The 14,245-nt window shown below is 34.6% G+C and overlaps 1 protein-coding gene across 1 annotated transcript in view; it reads left to right on the plus strand.

The window, feature by feature from the left end:
* EXOC6B (exocyst complex component 6B) overlaps positions 1-14,245 on the plus strand; it is a 607,547-nt gene that overhangs the window by 304,224 nt on the left and 289,078 nt on the right. The window contains 3 exon segments of the mRNA XM_013996035.2: positions 6,182-6,265; positions 7,147-7,193; positions 8,310-8,430. Of these exon segments, the coding sequence (XP_013851489.2) occupies positions 6,182-6,265; positions 7,147-7,193; positions 8,310-8,430 (252 nt within the window).

A 14,245-nucleotide genomic window follows, 5' to 3' on the forward strand; every position in this document is an offset into this window, starting at 1 on the left:
GGGGACACAAATCTTTAAAATAATAGAGATAGAAAAACAACGGGATGAGTAGGAATAATTATAAAGAAATAATTATTGCAATAGCAGATAAAATACATATATAAAAATGGAGTCATAAAATATTGATAATATTTTATTCATACTTTTAATCAACTTTCAAACAAATATATGTTGAATGGCAGTTATTCTAGTGTCTATGAACACAACAGTAAGAGAAACAAGAAACTTGTTCTCGGGGAGCTTGCATCTTAGTGAAAGGAGGTGGGCAATAAACAAATAAACAATATAATGTCAAAGGGAGATATGTGCTATGCAAATAATTCAATGAGGTTTATATATTAAGTAAGACTTTCCATTTAAATTGCATGTAGAAAAATCTTCTCTAAGCAGGTGATATTAAAAGTTATATACTTACTATAAGAAAGAGCCAGGCATATCCAATATGGAAGTCATTATTATCAGTTTTTCCAAGTACAGTCAATTTTTGATATTCATGGTAGTTATATTCTGTGTAGTTACTGTAAATACTGGGTTAACGAATACTGAACCATTGCTCTTAGGAGAAATACAAGGTTAAGTTCCTATGAGCTTCTGATCCCAACATTTTTTTCAACCAATCCCAAACCAATAACCTTGTTTTGTGTGTGTGTGTGTGTGTGTGTGTTTCTCTTTAAAGATACCTTATTTAACATATATTATTGATTGATCAGCATTGAATTCGTGGCCAAAAGAACTATAATTCATGCCTGAATAAGGCTTACCTAAAATGTGCTTTCCCTGTAAGACACATCTTGCCTTCTTGAGTTTAAAGCCCTAAATAGCACTTCAGTACTTTGTTTGGGGGCTATTTTAAATAGCAAAACCACCAGGAAGAAATACAAAAAATGCAAGGTATACTGAGAGCCAACAGGTACATGAACAGGAGCTCTATATCAGTAATTATCAGGGAAATGCAAATCAAAACCACAATGAGATATCACCTTATCTGTTAGAACAGGTGTTATCAAAAAGACAAGAAATAATGTATTGACGAGAATGTCGAGGAAGGGAACTCTTGTGCACTGTTGGTGGCAATGTAAATTGGTTCAGTCACTATGATGAACAGTATGGTGGTTCTTAAAAAAATTAAAAATAGAATTACTATATGATTCAGCAATTCTACCTCTGGGTATTTTTCCAAAGAAAACAAAAATAGTAACTTGAAAAGATATTTGCATACTCATGTTCCTTGCAGCATTATCTATAATAGACAAGATATGGCAAGAACCTAAATATCCATCAGTGAATGAATGGATAAAGAAGAATGTAGTATATATATACAATAAATACTATTTATTTATACATAGGAATGATATCTTTACATTTGCGATAAGTGAACGGACATTAATAAGTCAGACAGGGAAAGACACATACTCTATAGTGGCTCACTGTATGTGGAATCTAAACAAATGAACAAAACCCATCTAGACACTCAGATACAGAGAATAGATGGGTGGTTGCCAGAGACAGATGGTAGGGGTTGGGGGAATTGAACGAAGGTAGTCAAAAGGTACAGTCTTTCAGTTATAAAACAAATAAATCCTGGGGATATAATATATAGGATGGTGACTATAGTTAGTTATACTACATTATATATTTGAAATTTGCAAAGAGTGTAGATCTTAAAAGTTCTCATCACAAGAATAAAACTATGCGTAACTATGTGGTGACAAATGTTAACTCGTGATCATTGGTGATCATGGTGATGATTTCACAGAAAATACAAATATTGAGTCATTATATTGTACATCTGAAACTAATAAAATGTTGTCTTATTTATATCCCAATTTTTCAAGAAAGCACAAAAGTTTGAAAAACTTGGCACTACATTGCCCATGAAAAGGCTAATTGTTTATAGTTTGTGAACTGAAATAAGAAGAGAGAGTGTTGCCTTGCTTGGCTACAGCTAAGAACATGTGCATTGGGCAACTCAGAATTTTCACCCCTCTGAGCATGTCCTTGAATACAAGTGACATGAGTACTGATTTTGAGGATACAAAGAAATTTTAGCAGGTAAGCAAATATGCAAATTTGGAATCCATGAATAATAATCGACTCTATATCCCTTCAGTTTCCTCTCTTGTCAAATGACACCACCAATCAAACCAGTAACTTATGTTAGAAACCTCACATCAGGCTTCTTTCCTTTATGTCCTTTACCACATATATTCACTCAATCATCAGCTTGTACCTCCAAAATGTACCTCAGACTCTGCCATGTTTTTGTAGCTAATTTTTCCTTCCTTCCCTCTACTCACTGCATTACAGCTTCCAGGTGTCTAAAACTGAAGTCCACATATCTTAACATTATTTACAAAGTCCTCCAGCCTCATCATGACAGGATCTCATCCCTCTCCCTTACACTCTGAAGTTCCAACCATGAAGAATTTCTTTCAATTTATGGAATATGTGATAACATTTGTCTTTGAACCTCTCTGTCTCTACAATGAATATTTTCCCCCTTTTCTCCTTACCTGATTTATTTCAATTATGAGTGTAAATGGAATTTTTTTCTTAACATCTTTCTCTGACATTCCTCTTACACACACCACTCATACATATGACTCCAATCCATAGGATTCTCTAGTTTATTTTGATATAATTACTTGCTTAATTTCTACCCCCCACCGAAGACCATAAATTCAGTGAGAAGATTCTCAGTGCCTATCACATGGTAAGCACTTTATTTACATTAAGTGACTTATTTTTCTGTAATATTGTGTGTATTGGTGCATAAAATTTTACCCAGCCTTTGGAGCACTGCAATACTAATGACAAAATGAAAAACAAAACAAATTTTGACTTGCCTTTCTATTGTTTTACAGCCATTTATTTATATCTTTTAGGCTTGAGGTAGCTTTCTTTGGCTTGTGTTTTCTTTGGTTTTTCATGTGAGTAATTAAAGTAGCTTGAGGCAAAACTCTATAGTTCATTGTCTGTTGACCTATTTGTGAATAGGCAGGCACTTCATCAGTTGCTCAGCTGGATTGGTCAGACATCTGTTTCTCAAATTCCACCTGTAAGCATTGAGTTGACAAAATTGGCAAAGGAAATAGAATAATCAGAGGTGAATTTATTTAGCATCTGCTAGGGAAAAATCTAACTCATTTTCGTAAATGGGGAAGCCACACCTATTAGATAAATTGGTCTTTTCTTATGTTTTAATTTTATTGAAAGGCAAAATATATATAGTTTAGAATTAAGCAGAGGTTCATGATTTTTTTTTATATAGAATTTCATCTCGTGTATTTTCAATCATTTATGGCAAATAATTAACTTAGTATACTATGTTCTAATTAGGAGGTTTTCCCTAAATTCTCAGCTAAGTGTATCTTGGCTCCAAAACATGTTGAAAGTGTAACGTCACACTAAAATAATAAAGGGCCTTTAGGGCTGTTAACCTTAAAATGAAAAGCCCTTCAGTGTGTACAGAATGTAATTGACATTTAATAATACCACTATGCTGTGAAATGGTGACAAGTTGGGAATAAATTTAACAAACCAACAGGCAGTTTCCACTTCTTATTTTTAAATAGAATTATTTGCTACCTCACTCACTTATGGACTAAGAAAGCCTTGAAATAACTGTCTTAATGCTTGATTTTTCTCTGTTATAGGCAGAACAATTCAAATGTGTATAGTTATAATCAATTTAGTGTTTTAAAACCTTTGTTTTTAAGCTGCACCAGGGGTTAACAAACCATGACTCATGGGCCAAATCCAATGTGTATGCAATCTGTATAACATGTAAATGTTTACATTTTTAAATGGTTAGGTTAAAAAAATTGTAAGAGGAATTAATATTACATGACAGGTGATAATTATATCAAAGTCTCATTTCAGTTTCCATAAATAAAGTTTTATTGGAACACAGCCACACTCATTTATGGATTGTCTACGGCTGCTTTTGTACCACAGCAGCAGAGTTGAGCAGTTGCTCACCAAGTCCATACATACTATCCTACTGTTTATAGAAAACATTTGCCAACCCCTGAGCTACCCTATTGAGTTTGCATGGTTTAGTACCTTAAATCAATATTCCCAGTTTAGGGATCCAGCAAAGAAGTCACGTTGAATAAAATTCTTCACACTTTTGGGAAAGTGATGGAAACTGAACTAGGTATTGCATGGAATTTATCCTCACATGGGCAGGGCTTTCACTTCATCACTGATTTTCATCTTACTTATGTTTTAAGTAAGCACTTGCGTGGTGGTTATTATTTATCAGACATTATTCTAAAAGCTTTATAACTCTTCTAAATCCTTGTAAGAACCACATGAGGCTGGCATCTCTGTTCCGCAAAGGTATAAACCATAGCTCCTCTATTAGCGAAAGTTAAAGAGTTAAATAGTGGAAGTTAAATGAATGAAAGGGAAGTTATACAGCTAATCATATGAGCTATACAGCTAATAAGGGGCAGTACCATGATTGGAATAAAACTTTCTGCCTCCAAAATCAGCACTCTTTCTTAATTTTTTTTTTTTTATGTTGTGGCCACATCCATAGCATATGGAAGTTCTTGGGCCAGGGACTGAATTGAGCTGCAGCTGTGACCTATGCCACAGCTGTGGCAGTGCTGAATCATTTAACCCACTGCTATGGGCCAGGGTTCACACCCACACCTCTGGAGGAACTGGAGCTGCTATAGTTGGATTCTTTTTTTGCTTTTTTAGGGCTGCACCTGTGGCATATGGAAGTTCCAGGCTAGGGGTTGAATCAGAGCTGCAGCTGCCAGCCTACACCACAATCACAGCAGTGTGGCATCTGCAACCTACACCACAGCTCGGGGCAACGCCAGATCCTTAACTCACTGAGCGAGACTAGGGATCAAACCTTTACTTCATGGATACTAAAGTTCGTAATGTGCTGAACCACAGTGGGAACTCCATGTAGTCGGATTCTTAACTCACTGCACCACAGCAGGAACTCCCCAAATCAGTACTTTTAACCACTGTACAATACGGTCTCTCCCTTTCTACTCTTGTTTATTTAGAAAAGTTTTGGGTTGAGAGTAGAGTTTAATAGTAGGGATGCATCATGTTTTAAAAGCTTTGAGCCTATATCACTTTCCTAGGACTGCTGTAACAAAGTACCATAAACCGTGTGGCTTAAAACAAAAGAAATTTGTTCTGTCACAATTTTGGAGGCTAGAAACCCAAAGTCAAGATATTGGAAGGCCATCCTCCCTCTGAGATTCTAAGTAAAATTCTTCCTTGCCTCTCTTTGTTTCTGGGGGTGGCCAGCAGTCCTTGGTGTTTCTTGGCTTGTAGCTCATCACTCCCATCTCTGCTGGTATTACCATATCATGTTCTCTCTGTGTTTCTGTCTTCATACAGCGTTTTCCTCTCCTCGTGAGGACACCAATCATATTGGATTAGGGCCCACCCTACCGTAGTATGACTACGTCTTAATTTAACTAACTGTATCCGTAATGACCCTATTTCCAAATAGGGTCAGATCATGAGATTCCCAGAAGGACATGAATTTTGAGGGAGCATTATTCAACCCCAGTTATAGGGCTCATGAGTTTGCTCTATTCTCTAGAGCATGTTTCAGTTTAAGCCCGGAAACCCTAAATGAAAGGTGGAAACTGTGCACTAATAATTTCCAGGGGTTTGTTTCTTCCTTTTTGGTATTAATTCTATGCTAAATTATATTCCATCTGGGAAGACTGAATTATTGTTCTCAGATCATACCTTTTTCCTGCCTCCCTTTGGCCCTTCGCTCATGATTTATTTGAGACTAGTTTTCATTTTGCATTGTTCTTCTGGAATGTTCTATGAAATTTTTTAGAACTATTTAACTATTTTCTCAACAGTTATAACCTATAAGACTGTAGGTTTGTCTTCATTCTGTGAATCTGTGATAATTGATCCAGAAACCAGCTTTGGTGTGTTGGGCATTGAGTTCTGGTAGTTTCTTCATAAGAATCTTTTGTATCCAGATCTATTGGGATTTATAACTAAGGTTCAATAAATTGTGATAATTATTTTTATTTTTCAATGATATCATTGTTAAAATAGCCAATTTTGAGAAATATGGGCTGCTTCAATTTCAGATCTGGGAGTGTCTCTTTTTCCATGAAATACTAAAATAAGCGGCCCTACTGCATGAACCCATTTCCTTTCGTTTGTTTTATAGGGTGCCCGGGAAACATTTGAGAACTACTACCGAAAACAGAGGCGAAAACAGGCTCGTTTGGTGCTCCAGCCTCCATCTAACATGGTAGGATCATCACCTTTACTTTTTCCCCTTTTTCACTTTTCTTCTCTGGTATCTTTTTAATTATTTTGCATATGTGCTTTTTCTTTTTTTAAATTTTTAAATTTTTTTATGTAAAGATGGTTTTTTTTTGGGGGGGGTCTTTTGTCTTTTGAGGGCTGCATCTGCAGCATGTGGAGGTTCCTGGGCTAGGGGTCTAATTGGAGCTGTAGCCAGCAGCCTACGCCAGAGCTACAGCAATGCAGGATCCGAGCCATGTCTGTGACCTACACCACAGCTCACGGCAATGCCAGATCCTTAACCAACTAAGTGAGGCCAGGGATTGAACCCTGCAACCTCAAGGTTCTTAGTTAGATTCATTTCCGCAGTGCCATAATGGGAACTCCTGGATTTATTTGTAAATGATTTTTTTTCCCATTATCACTGTTTTACAGTGTTCTGTCAATTTTCTACTATACAGCAAAATGACCCAGTCACACATGCATATTACATTCTTTTTTCTCACATTATCATGCTCCATCATAAATGAGTAGATATAGTTCCCAGTGCTGTACAGCAGAATTCACTGCTTCTCCATTCCAAAGCAATAGTATGCATCTATTAACCCCAGATTCTCAGTCACTCTGGGGACCACTTTTGGTAGGTGTGACTTGCACTAAGAAAGTAGCAGCTAACATCTGTTGATTGCTCTCTGTCAGGCATTGTTCTAAGTACTAGATATGTATTGTTCCATTTCAGCCCCACTGTAATGCTATAAGAGAGGTGCTAATAGTATATTTAACTTATAGACTTGGGAATTGAGCCTTAAGAAATTAATTAGTTGGTTTTTACTGTCTTAATGTATCAAAGCAGAAATAACCTTTTTCTTCTTTGCTTCGTTGCAGCATGAAACTTTAGATGGCTACAGGAAGTATTTTAATCAAATTGTAGGGTGGGTATATATGTGTGTATTTTTTAATTTATACACTTTCAATATTTTACATGCTTTTTGTGAGACTTGAAAAAATATCACAAGTGTTCTTTGGGAAATTCTTTTTCTGTTTTAAAATTCTTAGAACAAGATTTAGTTTTGACTATGATGATTTTAGAGGAATGTCTATTGGTTTCAACATTATATTGTTGGAGAATACTTTTTGTGGCTTAAGGGAGAAAAACATTGAATTGTAATCTTATTATATTTGATGTTTTGTTTCCCCATTCTTGTTAAGAGGGAACCAAATAGTCAGCAAAAGCTGGCAAGCTTTTTCTAAAAGGGCCAAATAGTATAGTATTTTAAGGCTCAGCAGGCCATATGGTTTCTGTTATAGCTCTTCAACTCTGTTATTACAGTACGAAAGAAGCTATAGATAATATGCAAATGAGGGATCATGGCTATGTTCCAAGTAAACAATATTTATGAAAACAAGCAGTGGGCCTTGTCACCTTTATCTAGAGTATATATGCTAGTATGGAATTGCAGTTCCCAAATAAACATCCTAAATATAGGCAGCTTATTCTAGTTGCAAAGAAAATGACTGCAGTGAGAAGAAAGGGAAGTGAGTTAGATTGTTCCATAAGATTTCTTTTTTTTTTCCAAATTTAGATTTTTTCAATGTACTTGACAGCTTCGATTAAAATGTATCATAACAATTTAAAGAATTTTTAAAATTAGTATACATATTGAGGCAAGATAGCTGAAGACAATTTAAATGCATAAAAATTGGGAAGCCGCAAAAAATGTTTAGTTTTTTAAATTGGCTTTTTTTTAAATTTTTTTTTACTTGTAAACATTTTTCATCCTTTTGAAATTGCTGGATGACATGGTTAACATTTAATAGAAAGGTAAGTCCAATTTTTGTAGACGTGGTTAGGATGATATCATGATTAGGGGTATAATTCTAACCCTAAGAAATCTGATTTTGTTTGTGATATCAAGCACTATCCTTAAGAGAAAATGACTAGTATTAACTTCAGATTTGATGGCAGCTCTTAAAATGTTTGTCATATCCTGAAGATAGTAGTCAAACTAATTTCTGACAGCTGTGCTTTCTTTTTTCCTCAATCTTAGCTTTTTTGTGGTTGAAGATCACATCTTACATACAACCCAGGGCTTAGTAAATAGAGCCTACATAGATGAACTGTGGGAAATGGCACTTTCAAAAACCATTGCAGCACTCCGTACTCACTCGGTATGTACAAAGCCCGAGAGAAGTTCTTACTTCAAGCTGATTATCTCTGTACCATTCAGTCTTCCTACTGCTTTAAAACCATCATATGTGTATTGTTTGGAATCACCTATTTGGAGCCATTTCCGTCAAAGATACTAGAAGTAGCCATTTAAAACTGCATGTTCTCTAACACTAAGCTCTCTTTTGTGGATGCTCTATGCAGTAAGAAAACAACAGCTAACATTTACTGATTTCTCTTTATGTCTTAAACATTGTCATTATATTGTGTACTTCATATGTATTTCATTCCCAATGCATCCCTATAAAGTAGGTGCTATTTTTATATATACCATATATTCTGGGGAACTCAATGTCAGAGAAGCTAAGGAACCGGCCTAATGTCACCCAATAAAGATGGAGCTTGGTTTCAAACCTTGATGGTATGATTCCAGAGCCCACTGGCATTCTTAGCCTCTACTCCATACTGCCTCTAAAATGACTATTAATACTCATTTGGAGTTCATAGATTTATTCTTACTATACAGCATTTCAATAAGTTGCCTAATTATGAGTTTCCACAATCTATTGATCTATTTTATGATAGCATAAATTTTTGATGATAATCTACTTTATTTCAGGTAGTGAATTAACTATACTTTTATTCATTGTGTTGCTATCAAAGAGTTATATTTTAATTGAGGGACATTCCCAATAAATAAAAAGAATATCAGACAATGATAATGCAATGCAGACAATTTAAAACAGAGTGATAGATTAGGACAAGACACTTGTTTTTGACTGGTTTATCTGAAGTGGCATTCTGTGATCTAAATATCAAGAGTCACTATTTATGTAAAAATCAATTGAGAACATTCCAGGTATAAGGAACAGTAGTGCAAGGGATTTGAGGTACTCTTATGTATGAAGTGTTTGAGGAATAATAGTGAGGAAACATAAATAAATTAAAAAATAAACCTTTGAAAGAAACAGAATTATCATTTTTGCAAATGATATATCTTTATACAATGAGAATTCAAAGCAATTTATAGAAAAATTACAATTAATGGAAGGGGTTAGTGAGTTTACTGATACACAGTCATTATGTGAATTCAATTGTTTTATAAACCAGGAATCAAAGTTGAAAAAATTTAAATTTTTGAAAAATCAAATTGATTCAATAGCATACATAAAAAGTAGTAGAAATATCTAGCAAAGATATTTAAGACCTCCATGGATAAAATTCTAAAATGTTTTTGAGAAACTAAATGGATTAAAGAAGAATTAAATAAAATTGAGAGAAATACCATGTTATTGAGTTTTTATTGTAGCTATCTATTCTCTCAAAATTGATCTATAAATTTAATTAAAAGTCTCAATAATTTTATTTTTGGGAGGGTGAGTACCTTTCCAACCTGATTTAAATATTTTTAAGCCAGTACAAAATCCAAGAACAGCTAAGAAACTCCCTAAGTTTGAGATAAGGTAGGTCATTTTCCTCTACCAGTTATTGAAACATAATTTCAAAATCATATCAATATAAGACACTCTGATACTGTCATTAGATAGGCAGTGGGATAGATTATAGAGCCTCTGAAAAAGATCTTTGATATTGATAGAAGAGATGGGATTGCAGATCAGTGGGCAGAGGACAGACTTTTCAATGAATAGTACTAGGACAACCAACTATTAGTATGGAGACAATAATATACCAACACATGGGTTTCAGGTTGATAACATATCAAAATGTTAAGTAAAACTATAAATCTTTTAGAAGATAGTGTTAAAGAATATCTTTATGATTCACGATAGGGAAGGAATTCCTAACTAAAATACGAAAGGCACTAACCATATAGGAAAAGATACATACATTAAATGTCAAGCTACATTAAAAACTATAAGAAAAAAACAAAAAGTGTAAAAAATAAGCTATATAATGAGAAATTATATTTTTAACACACAAAATCGGCAAAGAACTTACATAAAATATATAAAGAATACCACTACTTATCATTAAAATAAAGACAGAAATCTCAATAGAAGAAACAAGCAATGGATTTAAAGAGGTACCTCACTAAGGAAGGAATTCACTTGGCTGAGAAACATGTGAAAGGTGCTCAGATTTAGTGCATCAGTGACATGCAAATTAAAACCAAATGAGGTAACACATAAGAGTTAGTAATAAAAATGTTGATAAAGACATGAAGCATTTAGAACACTTATTACTACTAAGGGAATGAATTTAAATTGGTAAAACCCTTTGAAAAATTTTAACATTATCTTCTAAAATTAAAGAGCCTCATGAACCAGAAATTCTTTTCCTAACTATACTCACTTGAGAAATTTGCCCTAATTCACCATAATACACATTCAAGAATATCTATTCTAGCATTGTTGAATTTTCAAAATTAGAAATGATCTAAATGTCAGTTGATAATAAAATGAACAATTTGAGTTAAACTCTTAACAGAATATTATACAACATGAAAGTGACCATACTATAGCTATATACAATAGCATGGATGAATTTCACAAGTAAATATTGAATTATAAAAGCAAGACATAAAATTATCCATAGTTTCTTCCATTTACATAATGTTGAGAAAGAAAATATTGAGTGAGGCCGAGTATTTATGTGTTACAAAGAAATAAAGAGAATGAACTGACAAGCCACAAACTGGGAGAAAGTCTTTGCAAAACATATCTGATAAAGGACTGGTATTAAAAATATATAGAGAACTCTTAAAACTCAACAGTAATAGAGGGCTGGTATTAAAAATATATAGAGAACTTTTAAAACTCAACAACACAAGAAAGAAGGGACAAAAGTTCTGAACACCAAATGGCAAGAAAGCATCTTTTTATAAAAGATGCTCAACAACCATGTCATTAGGGAATTGCAAATTAAAACAACAGTGATCTACCACTGCACACAACAAGGAGCCACATTAGTATGGCTAAAATCCAGAATACTGACAACACTAATGTTGAGGAGAATGTGGAACATCTAGAACTTTAATTTCTGAGAGGAATGGAAAATGGTACATCCAGCTTAGAAGGAAGTTTGGCAATTTCTACAAAAGAAAATAGTCTTATACAATCCAGCAAGTGCATGTAGGTATTTGCCAAGTAAATTGAAACTTAAGTTACCACAAAAATCTTCCCACTCATGTTTGTAGCAGCTTATTCATGATAGACAAAACCTGGAAGCAAGTTGTCCTTTGGTAGGTGACTGGATAAAGAAACTCTGGTACATCCTTATAATTGAATATTATTCAATGGTAGGGAAGAAATAAGCTATCAGTCCCCAAAAAGACATGGAGGCAGCTTAAATGTATATTGCTAAATAAAAGAACCCAATCTGAGAAGGTTATAGTCTCATATGTTCCAACTATATGACCTTCTAGAAAAGGCAAAGTTATGGAGATAGTCAAAAGAGCAAGGTTGCCAGGACTTGGGAGAGGGGTGGAGGGATGAATAAGTGGAAGACAGGGAATTTCTAGAGCAGTGAAGCTAATTCTCTATAGTATAGTAATGGGATGAAATATGTCATTATACATATGTTAAAGCCCATAGATTATATAACACAAAGAGTAAACTCTAATGTAAACTATGGACTTTAGTTATTAATAATGAGTCAGTATTGGTTCATCAGCTGTACCACATGTTACCACCAAATGTTATGCAAGTTGTTATAATAGGGGAATCTGCGCATGAGTGTCAGTGTAAAGATATACAGGGGGACTCTCTGTACTTTCTGCAAAATTTATCTGTAAATGCAAAATTGCTATAAAATAAAGTTTCTTAAAAGTACAAAGAAACAGAAAATGAAGGAAAAACATGGAAATAATTATCATATATGTCATGATATTGGTTTCCTGAGTGGGGAGGAAATAAGTTGTGTTAGAGCATCTGGGTGCTTCTGGCATGCTGGTGCTGTTCAGTTTTGTTTGCCTGGTAAAATTGTACATACAAGTTCTATTCATTATTTTTTATATGTTCTATATTTATAATTTAAAAAAACTATAGAAGAAGGAAAAGGAAAGAAGGAAGCCAAAAAAGGGGGAAGTCAAAAACAAACGTTATTTTCTTTTTTTTTTTGTCTTTTTTGGCCGTTTCATGGGCCGCTCCCGCGGTATATGGGAGGTTCCCAGGCTAGGGGTCTAATCGGAGCTGTAGCCGCTGGCCTACGCCAGAGCCACAGCAACGCGGGATCCGAGCCGCGTCTGCAACCTACACCACAGCTCACGGCAATGCTGGATCGTTAACCCACTGAGCAAGGGCAGGGACTGAACCCGCAACCTCATGGTTCCTAGTCAGATTCGTTAACCACTGTGCCTCGACGGGAACTCCGACAAACATTATTTTCTTGGAAATTTATGACTACCATAATAGAGAAATTTAATTCAAAGATTAAGTAGATAAAACTCTATATCATTCTCTAATCAAAAAACAAAGTCAGATATATATCTAAAATATAGAGCAAAGACATGAAGAGTTGGAAAATACGGATGGAAAATTAAGAAACATGGATGATCGATGTAGATTTTTGGTTGTATTTAACGGATATTTAGAAAGAAGGGACCGTCACAAGGAGGGGAATTTAATAATTAAAAGAAATAAATTTTCCTGCAGTGAAAAAAGACTAGATTATGAAAGTTGAAAGGATGCATGTTTTTGTCAGGCCGGGTAAATGAGGGCAGGTAGTTTTCTCACATCTGAAATTGTGTATTTTAGTTTGAGTTAAAAGAAAGGCATTTCCAAACACACGAGGATTCAAAGTTTACTTTTCACCCATCCTGTCATATTGGTGTTTTACCACAAATGAAAAAGAAATCCAAAATATAAGATGGAATAGGATTAAATAAGATGTGTGTAAAAAATGAGCATAAACCTCATAGATAAATCTAAATAACTGATTGTTTGATTATTTGTAAAGTTTAATGTTATTAAGAATCCCTACAACCTATTATATTGAGATAGGTGCTCTCAGTGCCCACTGGGTTTTGTGTGTATGTGTGTGTGTGTGTGTGTGTGTGTATCTTTTTTAGGCCCACACCCATGGCATGTGGAAGTACCCAGGCTAGGGGTCAAATCAGATCTTCTCAGATCCACCTCCTAGAATAATGAAAATAAAAACAAAAATAAACAAACGGGAGCTAATTAAACTTAAACGTTTTTGCACAGCAAAGGAAACCATAAACAAAATGAAAAACACCCACAGAATGGGAGAAAATATTTGTAAATGAAGTAACCAACAAGGAATTAATCTCCAAAATGTACAAACACTACCCACAGTCCAATATTTAAAATAACAGACATCTCAATCAAAAAATGGGAAAAAGATCTAGATAGATATTTCACCAAAGAAGACATACAGATAGCCAAAAAACACATGAAAAGATGCTTAACCTCACTAATTATTAGAGAAATGCAAATCAAAACTATTATGAGGTGCCAACTTACACCAGGCAGAATGGCTATCATCAGAAAGTCTACACAAGATATGGAGTTCCTACTGTGGTGCAGTGGGTTAATGATCCAGCATGTTTCTGTGGAGGTGACCGTTCAGTCCCCAGCCTGGCACAGTGGGTTAAGGATCCTTCTTTGCTGTGATGTAGGTTGTAGCTCTGGCTGGGATTCAGTCCCTGGCCCGGGAAATTCCATATGCTGTGGGTGTGGCCCAAAAAAGAAAAAAAAAAAAAGTCTACAAACAATAAATGCTATAGAGAGTTTGGAGAAAAGGGAACTCTCTTTTACTGTTGGTGGGAATGTAAATTGGAACACTACGGAAAATAGTATGGAGGTTCCTCAAAAAACTAAAAATATAACTACTCTG

Source organism: Sus scrofa, chromosome 3 (assembly GCF_000003025.6).
Source record: "Sus scrofa isolate TJ Tabasco breed Duroc chromosome 3, Sscrofa11.1, whole genome shotgun sequence".
NCBI lineage: Eukaryota > Metazoa > Chordata > Mammalia > Artiodactyla > Suidae > Sus > Sus scrofa.